The sequence below is a fragment of the Pteropus vampyrus genome, unplaced genomic scaffold (assembly GCF_000151845.1).
Source record: "Pteropus vampyrus isolate Shadow unplaced genomic scaffold, Pvam_2.0 Scaffold755, whole genome shotgun sequence".
NCBI lineage: Eukaryota > Metazoa > Chordata > Mammalia > Chiroptera > Pteropodidae > Pteropus > Pteropus vampyrus.
In genome coordinates, this window is record NW_011889536.1 from 265,500 (window position 1) to 285,175 (window position 19,676).

Below are 19,676 nucleotides of genomic sequence, written 5' to 3' on the forward strand. Positions count from 1 at the left end.
TTGCTGTCTCTTTGCTACATACTGAGCCCTTTTCAATTAGCTCTTTTCTTAAGAAACTACTACCAATAGGCATTCTACTACTTCATGACATGAAATATTAGTCTTAATATAAGCCCCATTCAAACAGTAAGAAAAGTTAACTCTTGATCACTTATGTGTAGATTTTCCACTTGGATATAATTATTTGCAACAAATATCTAATCCTTAGTTTTTCCTCTTCAGCCATTACATTTTTTGAAGGGCCTCCATTTCCTACAGGTCAATGTTTACCTCAAGAATGGTAACTATTTTAAACTAAGAAAAACCACAAGGATAGCTTTCCTTCCCCTCAAGCCACTCACCAAGACTCACAGTGCATTGCAAAGCCAAATAAATATGATTATTAAATCATTTTTTGCCTTAAATATCTATTGCTTTCCATTGTGAATTATGAATAATTAATCTTCAGGATATCTGAGATATGAGCTATTAGCCTCAGGCTTTACCTCTTAAGTTTCTGAATGACTTGACCTTAACTATTCACCATTCTCCCACTTGCAAAAAGAGGAACTAATCTCTTGCCTCCTCTGCCTTCAAGGAAGTTCTGTCAAAAAGAATAAGAACTGTGAACTCTTCAGAGCCCTGTATTAATGTATGTTATCTTTAGCATCAGTTTGGGGAGTAATAGACTTAATGCATCAATTTGAAACATTCTCCTCATCCCATTTCAACACATTTCATCATATGCACTCACATTCCCCCATAACAAAAGACACAGGATAATAATCTGAACTTCTTCTTATCAATAGTGGAATAGTTTATAACATCACTATACAAATGTATTTAGGAACAGTTCCTTTGAATCTCAACATTTCCTTGGATATGCAGTCTTTAAAAAGTTACCATTTCTACAATGGCTTCATGTTACATCTCTACACACTGGCCCACAAGGAAGGAGACTAGAGATAATGTTCCTGGGAACTTAAGAAGGATTCCCAGCCTATATGGGAACCCTTATAGAGCTAGCACAGTATTTTACACTTTGGTATTTTTTCCTTTCTTTTTCTTTTTCTTTTTTTTAAAGAAGAGAAAATATTAGAGACATCTTCAAAATTCACACCTGAGTTAAACATTTTGCTGGAAAATTCCATATTAAGAAAAGAAGAACATAATGCAAAAACAAGAAAGGGCTATATATAGGTGTTTTGCTAGCATAACTGTGTGTTGTTTGCCTTTGTGTTCTTTCTTCTACAGCCAGGAGAAAGAAGAGAGAATGAGAAGGAGAAACATAGGGAAGGAGAGAAGGAACAAGTGCTCCCGAACTCTGGGACAGATTTAACAGGCAGAAAAGCACCTGTGAGCAGAGAAATGTGTCCCCAGGACTGAAGAAATTAGCCTTCTGTAAAGAGGAGGGAACTTGGAGAACAAAATCATGTATAGATCTGGTTTTAGACAAGGGGGCAGGACTAAAGAGAAAATGGGGTGAAAGAAGAGTCAGTCAGACAACTTGGTTGAATAAAGAAAACATCAAGGCTTTGGTGCAGAAATCGGATTCCAATCTTTTCATAGATTTTAGAATCAGTTTGGAGATTATGGCTAGGTTCAGAGTCAAAACCATTAGCTCTCTGGTGGTTTGGGACACCAGGCAAATGGCTGTCCCCAGAATGAGTTAAAGAATAACGACAAGAAGTCTTTTCTCTGAAACACCACTGCCACAGTGATGCCATCTGAAATATTTAGAACTAGAGGATAAAGGCACAGGCAAGGAAGGTGAAAATGGTCAACCCCTAGGATTGATATATATTTCAAGATCACTAGGAGTCAACACATGGTTCAATCACAGTTTGGATCTCTGGAGGCTCTTGCTCATGAAGAAGGCAAGAGTTTAGTTTCGTTGATAGTGGGGATTGTCTTCTACTCTTCTGAAAGTCATCTGTCCATACAGAGAAGGAGTGACTCCCTTCCTTCCAGTGGTAAATACAGGGCCAGGTGGAATAGGAGAAACTTTTTAGTCTTAGTGGAGGTAGGTGGGATGATTCCATCGGTACCAAGACCTGGAAAGGAGAAAGAAACAAGTCAATTATAAATCTGCTAATTTGATGAGGAAATATGAGAATGGGCAGTGATAAGCTAATAAGTATAGGGTTTCTTTCTGGGATGACAAAAATGTTCTGGAATTAGATAATGATGATAGTTGTATAACCTTGTGAATATACTATAAAGTACTGAATTGTATATTTAAAATGAGAAATTTTATGGTGTATTATATCTCAAAACAATTTTTTAATGTATATTATATGGTTTTTTTTCTTTTTTTTTTTTGTGGGGGTTGTTGAGGAGCTCCAACTTTTGGGGTTATGCAAAAACTGGCCAATGAGAGCTGGCTGCCTTGCTGAACTACTTGGGTTTGGACAAGTGGATTCATCTCTTCCAACAAGCTAGGTCTTTAGCCTACCACCTAACTTTCAAATATCTCTTTTATTCTGAATCGGAGAAGAATCTCTCAAGGCATCAACTCTTAAAATACTTTTTAGAGTGGATTCTTTGGGCCAAGAGGCTAATTTCCCCCACTGTATCCCAGGTGGGAACATGATATAGGGAACAGTATCACTTTCCTCTCTCACTGTGTCAGCCACACTTGAAGCTCAAGCTCACATCAGAACACCCCAGGACAGGGTTATTGGCATAAAGTGGAGAACTCCTAAGCCCAGTGAAAGGCCTGGTATGATAGGAGTGTTTGGAAATTTCCACCTTCCCACTGAGGATGTAAATTTTGGGTTTGTTGACATGAGCTCCTTGCCAGGACTGCTCACTGGCTGAAGCTTCTCTTTTAAATCCCACTCCCTAAGGATAAAGTCCAATCTGGCTCTCCACTTTGTCCCCTCTCTGCCATTCCATTCCCTTTTTCCAACCCCATGACAGCTTTCATTCCCAAGGTTTTCACCCAGTGTCTCACATGTCCCTTAGCTCTGCTGGGATGTCACTATACCCTTCCCTTCCATCTTACCCTGAAGAGTTAAAACTGGAGGAGGAGTTCACTGCTGCTTTGGAGTTATTTTGAGATGTGGTTGGGCTGCTGGTGTGGAGTCCTGAGCTAGGAGATGAAGGCTTGCTGTTATTCCCAGGGGAACAGGATGATGTTACTGAGGATGAGGAGAAGCAAAAACAAGAGGAAAATAATGCAGCTGGGTCCTGGGACCTTGTGACATAGCCCTTCAGACATGTATCCACAAAGGGATATCACCCTCTCCCTAGCCCCCACTTCATTTGACTACTTTCTGCCATATTAGCATCAGCACCTGGGCTGGAGTGCCTCCCATCATGAATGGGTTCCTCAAATCAGGCCCTAGAGAGTTGTATGGCTGGTTCTGCAAGTCTCAGACTTGCTAAACTCAAGGCCAGATGCCAGAATCATCCTACTCCAGTACACACCCTGGGCTGGGCCTGTACAGCCCCAGATCCAGAGGCGGGACAATAAAAAACAAAACAAAACAAGAAACCTCAGAAAGGAAGAGAAGAAGAAAGAAAGAAAAGTACATAGTGAGGGAAAAGAGAACCTGAAAGCACAATTAAAGATTGCTAGCCTCTCTAGTGCTCCCATCTGGAAACAAACAAAAGGTACACGGTCTAGATGATGCGAGTCCAGGTCCTGGGCTAAGCAGCTCTGTGGCCTGTGGCAACTCATTTCACTTCTCTGAAACTCATTTTTGTCCTCTGTAAAATAGCAGATTTGGATTAAACTGAACTCTTGTATTTGAGTTTCCCAAACAGCATTCTATGGATAAGGCAGCACATTATTTTACCATCCAAACTAAAATACTTTGAAGAGTGGAAGAGAGTACTATTGATAGTCATGTCAGGACAAAAGGCAGACACTAGGACTGTCCTGAGCACAGCCAGACATATGAACATCTTATTTGGCTCTTTCAGATGCTATAGGTACTTTTTGAAAAGTAGAGTTCTATACAAAATTGGTTTGGAAAACTCTGTCTTCCTTTAGCCTTCTATACAGCAACTTTAGAAACATATAATGTACTTAAGTGCTGAGAAGTATTGTAATCAAAATGAAACAAAAAATAAACATGTTTAAACTTTGCTTACTCAGCATTTCCCAAACTTACTGGATCATGAAAACTTTTTTCCTCCAACACAGATTTTAATATCCTTTGAAGTACATTTAGGGAATGCTAACTTAGGTAGATCCCTTTCAGCTCTAATGTCCCACTATTTAAAGGAATTCTTGTATTATTCAGAAACTTCATTTTAAAGCTCACCTGTTCCAGGCATGGTGCTATGGACAGGAGGGATGGAGAGGGGGCCCAGAGACCCAGAAGGAGAGACCTGAAAGGCAAGAGCAGCTTGTAAATGTCTATTTCCACTCCCTTCTCCAACCTCGGATATTCTCCTCAGGATGCTGGGTCCCAGACTATGCAGAGACTAGGGCTTAGCTTCCTTGATAATTTCCTACTCTAAACCTACATTCTGTTTCATTTCATAGGAGGGCTTCTGGACATTGAATAGCATCCAGCTCCAGCTCTGCCCTCCTCCTATAGCTCCGCGCTGCTAACACTAGGCTCTTCCCACCCTGCTGTGTGTTGCCTGGCAAAGTTTCTCTGGCATTGCCAGGTCAAAGCTTCTGTGTTCGAGTGCTCTGGCAATGAAAGGAGCATACTTCTTGGACAATGCTGTGGCAAACACTGCTAGCAGGCTTTCTATTTTTCAGTCCCTACTTCTTCCTTCCTAAAAGACTCCTGCTTTTGCTCAGGGAAGCAGAGCACCAGCCCTAACAACCCTGTGTCAGGCTTCCCAGCCTGATGCATAAGTGGACCATTGACTCTCCGTAGATAACCAGAGGAGTTGAACTTTGGTCTCTGAAGCTTTTCATTTTGCTCTGGAGACCTCATAGCATCATCAACCCAGATTTGGAAGGGACCTAAGACAATATAGTTTAACCTCCCACACAGTTCAGGAATCTCCACCTCAGTATTACTGTCCTAGAACTAGAACAAGATAAAATAGAAGAATGGACTTTGGAGCCCAACAGATCTAGGGGTGAGACCTGGCTTCACCACTAAATTACCTGTGTGACTTTGAGCAAGTTACCTAACTCCACTGAGATTTGGTTTTCTCACCTGTAAAATAATAGTAGTACTTCCCTCATAGTTTCTTTTAATTAAGATTTAATGAGATAATGTTCATAAAGCTTCCAACACAATACCTGCCAGAGAGTACTGGACTTGTTAAATGTTAGTTCCCTTCCTTCCTGAAGGAAGCTGTTAGCTGCTGGGTGTCTCTAGATGCTACTCACCTCTTAGTTTTAAGTTAAATCTTTATACTTTCCCTCCCTGCATTCTTCTCAGGCTGACAGGGAAAGCTCTGATGATGTTTTCAAAAGACTTTGAAAGGAAGTTCTGCTCAGGAAACTGTGATTTGATATTCTTCTCTTCCCCAGTTTGGAACATTTCATCCCAACAGGATGCAGCAGGTACTCACTCCCTAATTAATCATCTATGGTTCTGCTGCTTTCATTTACCTGCCCTTTTACAATGAGCCTCCTCAGTAGGCAAAGGGCCCACAAAGGGTGGAGACAGGTGTGGGGCAGCATGGTAAGAGATGTTATCAATAACCTCTCTCCCTCTTCTTTTCCTTTCCCTCTGCTGCCACACCCAAGAAATTTGTTGCTGTTTTAAAATAAATAATATATTTATTCACTGCGACCAGCTTCTAAGAAGTTTCCTTTCAGAGACAGGTTATGCATAGGTAAGCAGACATATATATAGTTGCCCTTTTTTAATTTTTTATATAAATGGTAGCAGTCTGCCCACACTGGTCTGCAACATTTTGTTTTTTTGTTTTGTTTTGTTGCTTAACTGTATATCTTGAAGATCATTTCATATTAGAAGCAGAAGAAATTATGTCCTAATCCCAAAGAGACTGTGTCAATGAGACCTGAGGAAAAAATAGGGTCAGAACATTTTCTCTATCTGCTTCCTTCAGGATACCACAAGTATTAATGTAATTTTTGTTTAATGTCTTCCCCACCGCCACTAGGCTGTAGACTTCATGAGAGCTGGATGCTGGATACATCTTCTCTGGAGCCTTCAGCACAAATAGCATTTGTTTATGTGTTTTATCTGCTGGACTGTAAGCCGGGATGACAAGTGTCCTGATACCACTGTATCCCAATGAAAAACATGGTGGGTGCTCAAGAAATATTTAAGAAAGGAATAATGAATGAAAATCACATTTCCTCAAACTTAAAATTTCCAATGGTTCCTCATAGCTTTTAGGGTAGTTTAGTGTCCAGAGCCCATCATTTTCTGGACCTCATCAATCCCTCTGTCTTATTCTCAAACCCTTGGCTTTAGTCAGACTGAAATGCTTGTGATTCCCCAAAGGAATCATGTTGTTTTAGAATTCTATGCCTTCTCACAGACCATTCCTTCTGCTCGCTGTGCTAGTCTTCATGCTAATGTCTAATCTGTTCTTTAAACAAAATAGAGAGTCATCCTTCTCAGACCCCATTTGGGTGTTTTTTTATCTGTGTCCTTATAGCAGAACTCCTCACATCTGCTTTACCCCTTACATCTATTTCATTGCAGTTTCTTGCCTCTTTCCGCTCATCCTTCTCAGTTTCTTCCCTTGATCCTCTTCCTTTGCCCATCCCTCAAATGCTGGTGTTCCACATAGCTGAGACCTGGACTTTCCTCTTTGCTTCCTATGTACAAACTCTATAGGTAAGCTCCTCTTCACCCAAGATTTCAAATTCCATGTGTATGTGTATGATCTCCCGATCCATATCCTCATTCCAGCCTTCTCTGCTGACCTCCAGACCCATAATTCCAAGTGCCTGTGGACATTGCCACTTAGGTGTCCCACAGGCCTCATTGTAATAATAATGTAATTAATAAAAATAATTAAAGTCATCACTTTTTTTCTATTCGCAAACTAGCTCCTCTTCTGTGTTTGCTTGTTTTATCAATGGCACTACCATTTACCCAGTCTGAATGCTGAGAGTCATCCCAGAGTATTTTCTTTCCTTCATCATTCTCTGTGCCCCCAACCAATTTTCAGTTTATTAACCAACACCTTATGATTCTACCTTCTAATTATCTCCTGAATCTCTCCCACCTCCCTCATTCTTATCACATAGGTTTGCTTCAGCCCTCATTACTTCTCTACTGGATAACTGCATTCACATCTTAACTGTTCTCTCTAGCTCTCAAACCACCCTTTACACTGCAGTCAGAGTATTCATTCTAAAAAGCAAATCTGATCATGCCAATGCCCTGCTTAAAAATCATTCAATGACTCTTCCAAACCTTTTAGTGTCTTAGCATTGCACACAGTCCTTTCAGTCTGGCCTTTGCAGATATGTCCAGCCTCACCTGTCAACATTCCTCTACATGGAACCAGCTGCAGTTCTGTGGAAGTGCAATATATTCTTCCTGGTCTGTGCCACTGTTCTCGCACTTTCCCCTGTGAAAACTCTTCATTCCTTCTTGCCTTTTAGACTCATCCCAGGTATTAATTATCTCCTTGGGGAAGCCTTCTCTAACCACTACCTCCCAAAGCTTTGTTAGCTGCTACTACAAAGTTTTCCTAGAGAAATTATCATGTTGTTTATCATTTGTTTATTTGTCTGTCTCCTCTGCTAGGCAGTGAGGTCCTCCAGGACAGAAGAGAGATACTATTTATTTGTGTATCCCAAGCACTCTGCACAAAGACCAATATGTATAGTAAGATAGTCATAAATGTTTGGTGAAAGAATGAACAATGGTGTAGTTTTATGAAACAGCAATGTCTCACCCCACCAACGCTGAATTTCGTTCATCCTTGAGTGCTGAAAGACTCACCGTTATCCTCAACTCCCTTAACGTTCAAACACAACTGTCCTCAAGGATAGAGAAGAACTTTCCCACCTCTACCCTCCAGGCACCATTTCTCCCCTGGACAGAGAAGATATTTCTCTTCCGCCTAAATTTTAGTCCAGGTCTGCTTGAACTCCAAGCTATTCCCAGCCCTGACTTCTTCTCTGACCACCTCTTGGATGTCTAGGAGTCATGTACAACTTAATATAACCAGATCTATATTCTTACTTCTTCCCTTCAAATCTATTCCTCCTGTAGTCTTCATCATCTCAGGAAATGGTAGCATCTTCCAACCAGTTGCTCAGGCCAAAACCCTTGAAGTCATCTTTGCCTCATTTCTCATGCTCCACATCTGAGCTATAAGCACATCTTGATGGCTCTACAGTTAAAATATATTTAAAAACTAACCACTTCTCACTACCATGGCTACCAACCTAGCCCAAGCCTCCACCACTCTCGGCCTGATTATTGTAATTCTCCTAGCTTGTCTCCTGCTTTCACACAGATTATTCTCTACACAGCAGCCCATGTCAGCCAGCTCAAGTTTCTCTGCTCAGAGTTCTCCGGTGGCTTATTTCATGCAAACTAAAAGCCAAGGTCCTTTCAATGGCCTCTATGACCTTGGGTGGTCTGTTCCCTATTACTTCTTTCCTTTCATCTCCTACTTCTAGTCTTCTTCCTTGCTCTGCCCCAGCTACACTGGCTTTCTTGCTGTTTCTCAAACATGCAAGGTATTCTCACTTACTGGTCTCTCTGCCTGGAACACTCTTTTCCCCAGATATTTCCCTTTCAACATTTAGATCTCTGCTCAAATGTCACTATCAGAGAAGTCCCTTCTGACCTCTCTATTAAAAAAAAAACAACTCCCCACTATCGCTTTCCATCTCCTTACCCTTTATTATTCTTCATATTAGACATTTAATATACAGCATCTGTTTGCTGCTTTACTTACTGCATGCCCCCCTCAACCTCCAACCCCCACCTTCCCCAGAATGGAGAAGACTTTTTGCCCTCCAGGCATCATCTTCCCCAGTGCTTGACTGGCAGCTTGTTTCCTGGCCACTCACCAGACGGGAAGTGTAGATGGGTGATTTGATAGGTGTGGCCACAGGACAGTTGATTCGCTTCTCCTTTTGGCGGCGGTTGCAGAACCAGACCCTCACCACCTCCTTCTCCATGGACAACTGCTCTGCAATCATGGAGATCTCCTCTGAGCTGGGTTTGGGGTTCTACAGAGACCGAAGGAGTAGAGGGTGGTTCATATAGGATTGAGAATTGGGGTTGGGGGACAGATGTTCCAAGTAAATGAGATAGAACAACAGGTGGATCAAAAGCTTCAGAATCAAACCTAGAATGGAATACTGGCTTTATCACTTACTGTGTGTCCTTAGGAAACTTTCTTAACCTCTCTGAGCCTCAGTCTTATCATCTATGGAATGAGAATAATAATGCCTACCATAAATAATTATTGTGAAAATTAAATGAGAAAACATGTATAAACTGCCAAGCACAGGGCCTGACACAGGTTCTCTACTCTTACTCCTTCCTTTAGGAGAAGTTCTGAAAAGAGGAGTCCATTGGTGAGTTATATGGGGGCAGGAAGAATCCTCAGAACCCATGCTTTCCTCTGCGTTCTTTCCTTATAACCTGGTATATTTCTCTAGTGGCACTGTTTCCTGTCCTACCTCAAAATAAGAAATGATAAAGTTAAACATGTGAATCCATCAAGATATATATCACCCTCCCACATCCACCTAATTTTTTATCAAAGCTCCCTTTCCTCCCTCCTACATGCTCCCTTATTCTTGTTGCTCTGAGAACCCTAATGACAAGGAAAAGCCAGCTGTTGTCATCCCACTAGCAGGATACAGCCATCAGATCCTTGAGCCAGATACACTGAAGAATCTGCTGGAGGGGCAGCAGTCCTGGAGGCCTGAGGCCCACAAGGTTGAACTAGGCCATGGGCATGTCCTTTATGGCCTTGTGTGGTACAGACACAGGCTCTGAATATTAGTACCTAAGGAACTGTAATTAAAAGCTGTTTAGACCCCACCTTTTTTCCCATCTTTTCTCCCCCATCTCCCATAGGGCACACATTTGATATTATTAGCTTCTACATACTGGCTTAAGATATGCTTTCATACAAGTTTTTTTTAAAAGTATGTATATAATATGATTAATTAAGTATGTATATAATGTGATTTAATTAAATACAATTAAATGTGCATGGAAAAAAGAAAGAGAAGGAAATACATTTAGATGGCATTTCCTGATGGATTTTTTCTATATCCCTGTATTTTCCTAATTGTTTACAATAAGCATTTATTACATTTATAATTTGAAAAATATAAAACAATGCATAGAAAATAAAGAATTTATACACAATGCCCTGGCTTTTCTCCCTTTATTTCAACTGGATACAGAGCTACACCCTCTTCGGGGACTCTATATTCCATTCTTTATACGTCCCAGTGAGAGGGACAATGGGCCCCAAATAGATGTCAAAGCAAGGGTCAATGGGGAAAGAAATTCCTGGAACTCGAGATGAAGGGCAGACTTTCAGTCAAACACCTGGGTGTTTATAGAGGGGGGTATGTCTTTGCTTTCTAATGCCTTCCCAAGGCAGGTATACAGTGCCAAGAGGTTGGTGTCAGGGGAATTGAATGTGCTGCTAGCCCATCTATACAAGTCAACCCACTCTCTCCCACCCAGAGGAGCCACTCACATCTTGAAATCTCTTTTCCAGAGTCAGGCGGATGTTGGTCTCAATGCTGGTGCGTTTCTTCCTCTTCCTACCAAATACTTCACTGAGGGTCGGGTAAGAGCTGGGGGTACTCACCGAGGGGTCTGATGGAGAAGATTCTGTCGGGAGGTGAAAGAGCAGAGGAAGCTCAAAGAAGCAAATGCACAACTCGTCCAGTGTTAAAGGTTTTGAGGTCCAGCAACCTTTCTGGGTGGGTTCTACAGTGGCATTTTCAGGAGTAAGGCTCTCCCCCCACAACCAGGGGAACAAGAACAGATCAAGAACACACTACTTTTCCTCATTGCTCTGGGCAAAGGTTCTTTATGACTCCCACAGCAGTGCCTCCAGTGTTTGCAGTCATGGTTCAGGGACACCCAGACATCATCAGCATGTATGGGTGTGACTGGGTGCAGGCAGAGCTCCTACAAGTAACTCCTGAGTCTGTCTTTTACAAGTGTGCCTGGATATGAACATGGAGTACAATGTGAACTGACACTTTGGGATAAAAGCAATGGTACTTGGTAGTAGAATGTTGGTGCCGAAGCCATTTCCTTTTCAGTGTAAGAGTTGGAGCTAAGGCTGTGTGGTCAATAGGCAGGGATATCCCTTAGGAAGGATTTGAGGATTACACTAGAAATTATCTAAAAGGTCCTTTCCCCAAAACCTTAAGACCCTCTGATGATATCTCTCACTTAAATGCTTCAATAAAAACTGTAGAAGAAACCATCTGTGGGAGGGCGCTTCCTTGCCTCTTCACATGTTTTCATCTGGAGGGACTTCTGGGGGTGATATCCCTGGCTGCCCACTACACCCTTTCCACAGTAATCACTAATCCACACATATCTATTGAATAGAGCCCAGCTCTGACACTGGCTCTGCTCCTTTCTTCTCAGCCAGACCAGTGGTTCTCAATCAGTGGTGATTTTGCACCACCCTGACTCCCCCAGGGGACATTTGACCATATCTGGAGACATTTTGGGGTCCTTCAACTGGGCGTGAGTACTACTGGCATGTATTAGGTAGAGACCAAAGATATTGCTAAATATACTACAATTCATAGGACAACCACCCACAACAAAGAATTATCTGGTCCAAGATATTGATAGTTGAGAAACTCTGTCCTTTGCTATTCCTTGACAGCAAACTCTTCCATTCGTTATTCCAAATATTTGTCCCTTGGCTTAAACCCTGACCTACTGGAATGCCTCCCTGGCCACCACACCTGACTGAATCCTCCTGCAAACCCCACTCCTGCTGTAAGGCTTTCCTAACAAGTCTAGCTCAGAGTAACTCCCTGCCCTCTGAAAGCCTACTTAAGAATTAGCCAGATAAAGACCTTCTGTTGCATCTACTGCCTCTTTCTCCTAGTAAGACTCTAAAGAACCCATTTCCCTATCACCTGACCTAGACCTAGTCTACAAATCAATCTGGGTGTCTGCTCTGCAGACCCAATTTTTGTCCTAGGTTAGGGAGGGGCATGAGTGCAAATCTTCATGGCCATAGACCTAAAGCCATGCCCTCCAAAGGGCTTTATCAGTAATAAAGCTGATATTTTCTTCTCCACTTGCCAATATCATGTGTCTTATTTCTCAACTGATTCCAGACTCAGAAGAAGAAAGGGGTGTTATGTATTGAGTGCCTAAAGCCCCAACACATACAAGTCACTAGACCCTTCCCTGCAGAATTCTCTAGGGCACCATCCATTCTCATATCCTTGAGGCCTACCTGCATCACTCAGCCACTTTTCCAGTAGAGGTTTGAGCTTACACATGTTCTTGAAGCTCAGATTGAGGGCCTCAAATCGTGAGATGGTGGTCTGGCTGAAGTCGTTGCCATACAGCTTTCCCATCGCCAGCCCCACGTCTCCCTACACGTGGGAATTGAGAGGGAGGAACTTGAGAAATAGGCTCCTTCACTTCTTGGTCAACATCCCCACCATCCTAGCACTAATTATGTGCCCAGCGAATCTTCGAAACCCACTTATCACCTTGGATCCTTTCTAGTTTTTTTTTTTTTTTCCCTTTAAGATGGAGAATTGTTTTATTTCTCTCTGTAGACTCTGAGTGGGCCATGCCCATGTGCCTGGACCCTTGTCTGCCTCTTGTTTTTCTCCCCTCCACCTGCAATGTTCTCAGTTTCCCTACAAATGGCAACTGTGCCCTATTCTCAAGGAATACAATGGGCTTGCCTGAAACACACAGAGATTCAAATTGCTCTTGAATCCTACACTCAGGAAGCCCAGTTTCCACTCACTCAACCCAATTTCTTCCATCTCTTCCCACAAAACCAAACCTGTGTGAAGCCCAGCTTAATGCGCCTCTGCTTGAAGGTCTTGGCAAACTTCTCGAGCTCCTCCAGGTCACTGGGCTCATCAGCCCCTCCAGAGCTGGGTAGGTGCTTGGACACTGAGAGATGCTGGGACACTTCCAGGTGGGGTTCTAAAGAGGATCCTGGCAGCCCGGGGCGCCCAATTGCCTAAGAGGGAACATAAGCCAAGCAGATATACAAGGAGCAGATCAAATGGCATTTTCTAATATTTCATACTAATAGGCACACTTAGAAGATGACAGATCCCTGGCTACATTGGATTCCTATTTTTTTTCTCATGGCATAGAAGTAGAAATTGGAGTTTCTATGAAGGGATAGTAAATACCTAGAATAGCCAGGGTAGAAACAGTAGAAGTGTGAAAAAGGGAGATGGCTTTTCTAGATTTTAGTCTATGACTCATTGTTTGATTCTAAGCAGGTATCCTCTTCCTTTCAGTTTTCCACCATAAAAGGAGCTAGCAGAGTTGTTTACAAAGAATCCAAAAACAAGTCTCAGGATAAGGTAAAAGGTTGTTTGCTTAGCCTGTTTTTTTCTTTTTCCACAAAGCAAAGTTATTGAAGTGTTTAACAGGCATTACCTGAAGATAACAGAGGACATCTAAGACTCATTATATTAATAGAATTTTCATAAAATATCAAACTCTTGTGACTGCCATTTTACTTTCTAAATGTTTTTCTTTCATAAGTGGTTTTGTTGTTTGTTTGTGTATTTAAATCAAAGGCATTCCAGTGCTATCTACATGCACCTTGATTTCATTTGTGGTTGTCAGGAGACACTGTTTTTTTAGTTTATGTTCACAGAAAAATGGACTCTTAAACCTAGAATCCATGTTGTTCCCATTTGGAGTCAGGAATGAATTGAACTCGTGAAGACATCTATCATTTCACAAAGAAGGAAATGAACCCAGGCCTACTGGTCCAAGTATTATGTCCAGTTGCAGGGGCCATTGCCCATGTGGATAATGAGTCCACCCTCTTCTCCATCTTTCCTAGTTACTCTTTTCTTAGACTAGGGGTAACTTTATACCTTCTCTCTTCCAAGATATTCAGATTTACCAGTGAGATAGGTATCCTTATGATAAGGAAGGTAAAACACACACACACACACACACACACACACACACACACACACACACACACACAAGTTAAAGACTCTTTTCTCCAGTGAAGAGTCTTTTAGAACAGAGTGATTTGAAACTATTATGGATTCAATCCTGTTTTGCAGGGAAGGTGTGGCGTAGACCAGACCCTTAGGACAAAGCCTCAGTTCTCTTTAAGGCTTCTTTTTCATTAATTCATTTGTTTTTTCACCTGGCAAATACTTATTGAGTTCTTTGCTAGACCTTTTCCCTCCCCCATTTCCTAGCCAATCAGATGCCAAATTGTATTGATTTAACTTCCCCAAACATCCCTCCATTCACTCCCTCCTCTCTATTCTTATTGCCATAACTCTAAGCCAGTCCCTCATTACCACTGTCCAGGATGATATTAATAACTTTCTAAACAGTCTCTCTGCTTCTGGCCTCTCCTGGCTCTCATATTATAAGATGTAAGAATTGATCTTGAGGAAAGCCATCCAGAGGAAGTGGAAGAGCTTAACTCTGGTGTCACCATTTCTATTAACCACTAGATGGCATCCTCCTTCCAGATGTCTTCAGTGGACTCTAAGCCTCTAAAACCTCTTAGTGATCCATGGGGATCTTAGCACAGAGAAGGGACATTAAGATCTCTGCAATCATTCCCAACTCTTCTGAACATCCATTTCTGCAGAGCCATCTAATGTAGATGTGTAGGTTATTTATTGTGCAGATAGGGGAGGAATGGCAGCTACAATACAGTCCCTGCTACCCTTGCCAAGCCATACATCCTGATATGAGGCCGCATCTAGCCAGAGTAAGAGGTGTCTTTTTTCTAATTAGCAAACAGATGCTGTGTAGACCCCTAGCAGTTCTGCAAATAGCCCCTCTTGCAGACCTCAGTCCTCTTTACCTGCACAATGTGCCTACTTCAGGAGGCAATCTAGAAGAGCGGGTCTTAAGTGATGCCCAGAAGTGAGAGCCACTGGCTTTTTAGTCTCTGAACATCAGGCCTATGAGACTCTGGTCTCTCCTGGGAGCTTGGGAGTACCCAGGCAGGGATGGCAGTCACCTTGGCATCCCTGAAAAGTTAGCTGACCTCTGGTTCTGAGATGAGTGGTGCCAGATCCTGATCAGAGCTAGAGTGGAGTACCTGCATTATACAGCAGGATAGCCCAGGAGCTGAGATCACTGGGTTCTTATTCTGGCTCCACCAGTGATATTGAGTTGATCATTTCCCCTGGCTGTGGCTTTAATTTCCTTATGTGCCAACAGGGCTAATCTCCTGCTATTCCCTCTTCTCAGTGGGGTAAGAGCACCAACAAAGGGGTGGGGGAAAACCAATGAGCTTAACTCTGTCAACAGTAGAGACATTCCTAGAGGAAACAGAAAGAATGTGGTTGTTACCTGGGATGTCAGGCCAGGTCCAGTCTGTGGGAGGAGGAGAGAGCTTTGTTGCTGTGGAAAGGGGAGGAGATTTGGCTGCAGACCTGGTTAAAGGGGGGGGGAGGGGACAAAGGAACAAATGGATAAAATCCACACCATCTGGAAGTCATGCTCCACAACTTGGAACCATGATAACTGTCTCTACTCCCTGCTACCTAATTAGGTCCCTCAACCATTTCAAGTGCTGTGGAGAGGCCCCTATGGGCACTGCCAGGAATTGCCACACACGGGTGGAGGCGAATCAGACACAGGGATAAACAGATGTAAACAGTAGTCCCTAAACCAGTCCTTCTGCTTGTCTGCCTGCCTGGGATGATGCAAAGGCTGAAGAGGGTCAAGACGATCTGCTCTGGGGACTGATAACCAGGGCTGGAGAAACCCAGGAGGGAAAGAGATGACTACTAAGAATTGAAGCTGAAGCTGAGGATTTCTGTTTTGCCCGCAGAAGGACCTGGGACACCTACAAAGGCCTAGCCAAATCTTTAAGGATATCAGAACAAGTAGACAGGGCTATATAGCTCCAAAGGACAGTGGACAATTGGCCAGAGGCTCTTGGCAGGACATTTTACACTTGGGAGGAAGGAATAAGAGAGAAGGAAAGACCAGGGGCTAAGCCTCTAGAAACTCTATCTGGTGGTATGGACTATACCCACTTATTGCACTGCCTAAGGACCACTTTTTCCTTTGCTCTCCGGGAACACTGTCCGTAAAGAGCTCTTCCTGGCTAGTGGCTGTGACAGTGGCCTCCCTCTAAGATGGGCCACAACCAGGTCCTCTCACTCTTACTGTGGGGAGGTGCCATCAAACTACCAAGTCAGATGATTGGGTAGGTTACCCCAACCACTCAGCATAGAGCAGAACCTTGGGATCTCTGTTGTCCTTAAGCTATTTTGGGGTCACTGATGTATAGCATCTGTTGATACTGACCTTTATGCTTCTCAGTCTAAAAAAGTCAGGACTTAATTTTTTCTTATTAAAATAAATGGGCAAGAACACTGAACTGAGAGCCCAGAGGCCTGAGTACTAGTCATAATTTAACATTTACATTGTTTTGAAGTCTAGAAAATATTTTCACATACATTATTTCAAATAACCCTCAATAACTTTGTGAAGTAGAATTTTACTATTTTTTCATTTTAATGGAGGAGGAAATAAAATCTCAGAGAGGTTAAAGTAAGTTTCCCAAGGGCATACAGTTAGTAAGTTTTACCAATGAGTCTTGATGACTCCAATTTTTAAACTGGTTTTGTTTATTTATGTTTGGTTTTTGCCCTGCATCATATGTTGGCCTTATTGGTTATATGCCTGGGCCAATTTTATATCACTATCTTCCAAAAAGAAACTGAATTAAGTGTTCTCTTCCCTTTCTTATTCCAGAATTATGCCAACTTTAGCCAAAATAAATACTTAATGTTTCAAATACGTTCTGATTCATCATCATAGTAATACTCTAAGATGACATGGAAACTAAGAATAGGAACTGTAATTTAGGTAGGTGCTAAGGAAGGAAGGCACAGTTCTATCTTGTTTGGATTCTAGAGCTTATACTTCCTCTATCAGTTTTGGACCTACTTGATGAAAGAAAATAGGAGAGGGAGAGGCAGTACTGTGGATGGCAAAGACTTGTGTTTCAGACAGCTCGTTCTGTAATTTTCTAGTAGGTCACTAGAGGCATAATATGGTTACTTACCCTACAAGGTTGTTTTGAAAAATAAATCAGAAAAATCACTCAGCAGTGCTCCTGGCGTATCATGCTCAAGAAATGTTTGCTATTGTTAGAAATATTCTAACCCCTTTACTCTGGCCAGCCAAAACAAAAAAACAAAAAACAAAAACCTGAAAACCCTCTCTACAGCCTGTAGGTGGCACTACTGCTCTATCCAAATAGAATCACAGTTAAGCTTCCAGAGGAACTTCTGAGGAATTGGGTCATGGCTTTATTGTATTTCTCAAGGAGTACCTCCTTCCTTGTACCGCCCCAGCTCCATGCCATCTTTGCACTTTCAATCTCAACTGGCTATAAAATCGAGGAAGATTTCATGAGGGGAATTGAGGGGAGAGCGGAAAAGGAGACTCAGCCTGGAAGGGCAATGATAGGATCCCTTCCTTAGGCCTTGACGTGAAAAAGTTGGTCTTAATACTAGAAGGCCAAGCCACTCGCTCACCTCCCACATTTGGGCTCCCTCACTCAGTAAGTAGCAGCAGCACTCTACTGGACTTGGCCTATGTGGAAAACCCCAGGGTTCTTACCTTGCTGCCCAGGCTGAGTCTGAGATAGCAGGAACTGGGATACAGATTGTAGGTGGCCGGGAACCAGTACGAGCTGCTGGAGTGGATGGAGGGAAGTCATATCCTACATGTGGGGAAATATATACATCACAGAGTTTACAAGCTGGGGATGCCAGCTCCATATGTCTGCTGTCCATCTGTCCCATGCATCTCCAAACTGAGAGTTTGCAGGCAGTAACCTTGCCTTATGCCTCTGTGTATCCCAGGTCTGGCACATAGTAGTTACTCCATTAATGTTGGTATTACTACAGCTCAGCCAAGCAGTGCCTTGCAACCTATTGTCACTTAAACCTTGCCTTGTTATTTAACTTTTGTGTCTCCCAGCTAACTATAAATGCCTTGAGGACACAGACTAAGTATTACCCATCTCTCAGATGCTTACCCTAGAAATGACATGTAGTCTCGATTATCCAATTTTTTTTTTTTTAAATCTCATACCACTTCATTTTGCTAAAAGCTATGTCTTGGCCATTTTCTGTACCTGAACCTTACCTGGACGAAGGTGGCAAGTTATTAGTTCTTAATAAAACAAGTTTGCTTAAATAGAAAGTCCATTTCCCCTGAGTTCTTCCCACCAGCTCAGGAAATGGAAATACTGATCCTAATACTTGGGGGATCTGGGAGTCCTCTGTGATCTAGACCTCCAGGGCTCTGTGCCCTCACAGGGCTGAGGTTAGCTCTGTGCACAAATAAAAAGGACTTGGTAAATTCTTGCTGAATAATGAAGTAAATGAATGAATGCACATTGTAGTCTTAAATATGACTGGAGAAAGGGTGGCTCTTTCTTCCTTAGGTGATCCATACCAAGAAAGGGACTTACCACATGAACACCCTCTCAGACATTTGTGATTACTGTTTCAGGATGCCTCTTTCTTCCCTGGACCAGCACTCCATTCTAGTTTAGCTTTGATATAAAATCTTAGGGGTGAGGGAGTGGGCCCACTGGGGACAGAAACATTCTTTATAACTATAGTAGTAGCTGTTATTATAGGGTTCCCCTGAATGTGGCTGGCAGGCAACAACCTTATAGCTGTTAGGTCTGTCATTTTGGCAAGATTGCCTCCTTTTACTATCAGAGAGATAGAGACCTCCCTTTTCACATAACCAGCCAAGTTTCACCTTGAAGAAGATTATTTTGTATCCCCATCACCACCCCAGGCCTTCAGTCTCTTTTTCACATTCCCTGTAGGGTGTTCTTTAGACCAATATAGATTCACTGAGTGCCAAGTCTAGAGGTCAAGCATTTTGCAGAAGGCTTGAATTAAACTCACTGGCCCACTGAGAATGTCAGGGCTTCCTGACATGGGCTGGCATTTACCCCAGACATTTGGTTTCCGGACATCATGGCAGATCCTTGACTCAGATGGCATGGCCTATGTGCGAGGGTCTGCTGCAGGGAGTCACTGAGATCCTCGGTTTTAATCTGTAAGTGGAGGCAGGAGGAAAGTGTCAGTTCTGGGCTTCCTCAGGCCAACAGAAATGGAAATTTGGAGAATATCAAAGCAGGATATAAGTGATAAGCCTGGAGAGTAAAGAGCTAGCTCAGAGTCTACTGGGTTGCAGCTTGATTTTCCTGCCTGTGTGTGCCCTTCAAGCCAGGGCAACTGGCTTGAAGTCAGGGCAGGAGACAAAGGTGAGTGGCCCCCCAGAGTACCAATCTGCAAGATGGGGACTCCACTTAGATCCCTCATTCCCAACACTATTATAAGAGCTGTGCTGCTACATGATACAGTTTATGCTCTTTCTCACTGAAATGAGAAAAAATAAGGATATTGTAGTGCCTTGAAAATTTTATTTTAAATCGGAGATTTTTTTTTCCCTTGGGAAAATATATTAGAATTCTTTTTATGAGATGATGGTGATACTAAATGTTATTTTAAAAACTCTCCACCTCACAAAGTATGAAATTAGCAATGCTTTATCAATCCCCCCCATATTTTGGTT

The 19,676-nt window shown here is 42.5% G+C and overlaps 1 protein-coding gene across 1 annotated transcript in view; it reads right to left on the reverse strand.

Annotated features, from left to right (window-relative positions):
* Positions 1 to 1,745: 1,745 nt before the first annotated feature.
* Positions 1,746 to 19,676, reverse strand: part of POU2F3 (POU class 2 homeobox 3) — a 74,087-nt gene continuing 56,156 nt past the window's right edge. The window contains exons 4-13 of the mRNA XM_011385710.2: positions 19,012 to 19,155; positions 17,694 to 17,796; positions 15,405 to 15,487; positions 12,886 to 13,068; positions 12,319 to 12,460; positions 10,576 to 10,712; positions 8,918 to 9,079; positions 4,254 to 4,320; positions 2,987 to 3,122; positions 1,746 to 2,033 (exon numbers count right to left, since the gene is read on the reverse strand). Of these exons, the coding sequence (XP_011384012.1) occupies positions 1,994 to 2,033; positions 2,987 to 3,122; positions 4,254 to 4,320; positions 8,918 to 9,079; positions 10,576 to 10,712; positions 12,319 to 12,460; positions 12,886 to 13,068; positions 15,405 to 15,487; positions 17,694 to 17,796; positions 19,012 to 19,155 (1,197 nt within the window). The 3' untranslated portion in view covers positions 1,746 to 1,993. The remainder of the gene's footprint in view (positions 2,034 to 2,986; positions 3,123 to 4,253; positions 4,321 to 8,917; positions 9,080 to 10,575; positions 10,713 to 12,318; positions 12,461 to 12,885; positions 13,069 to 15,404; positions 15,488 to 17,693; positions 17,797 to 19,011; positions 19,156 to 19,676) is intronic.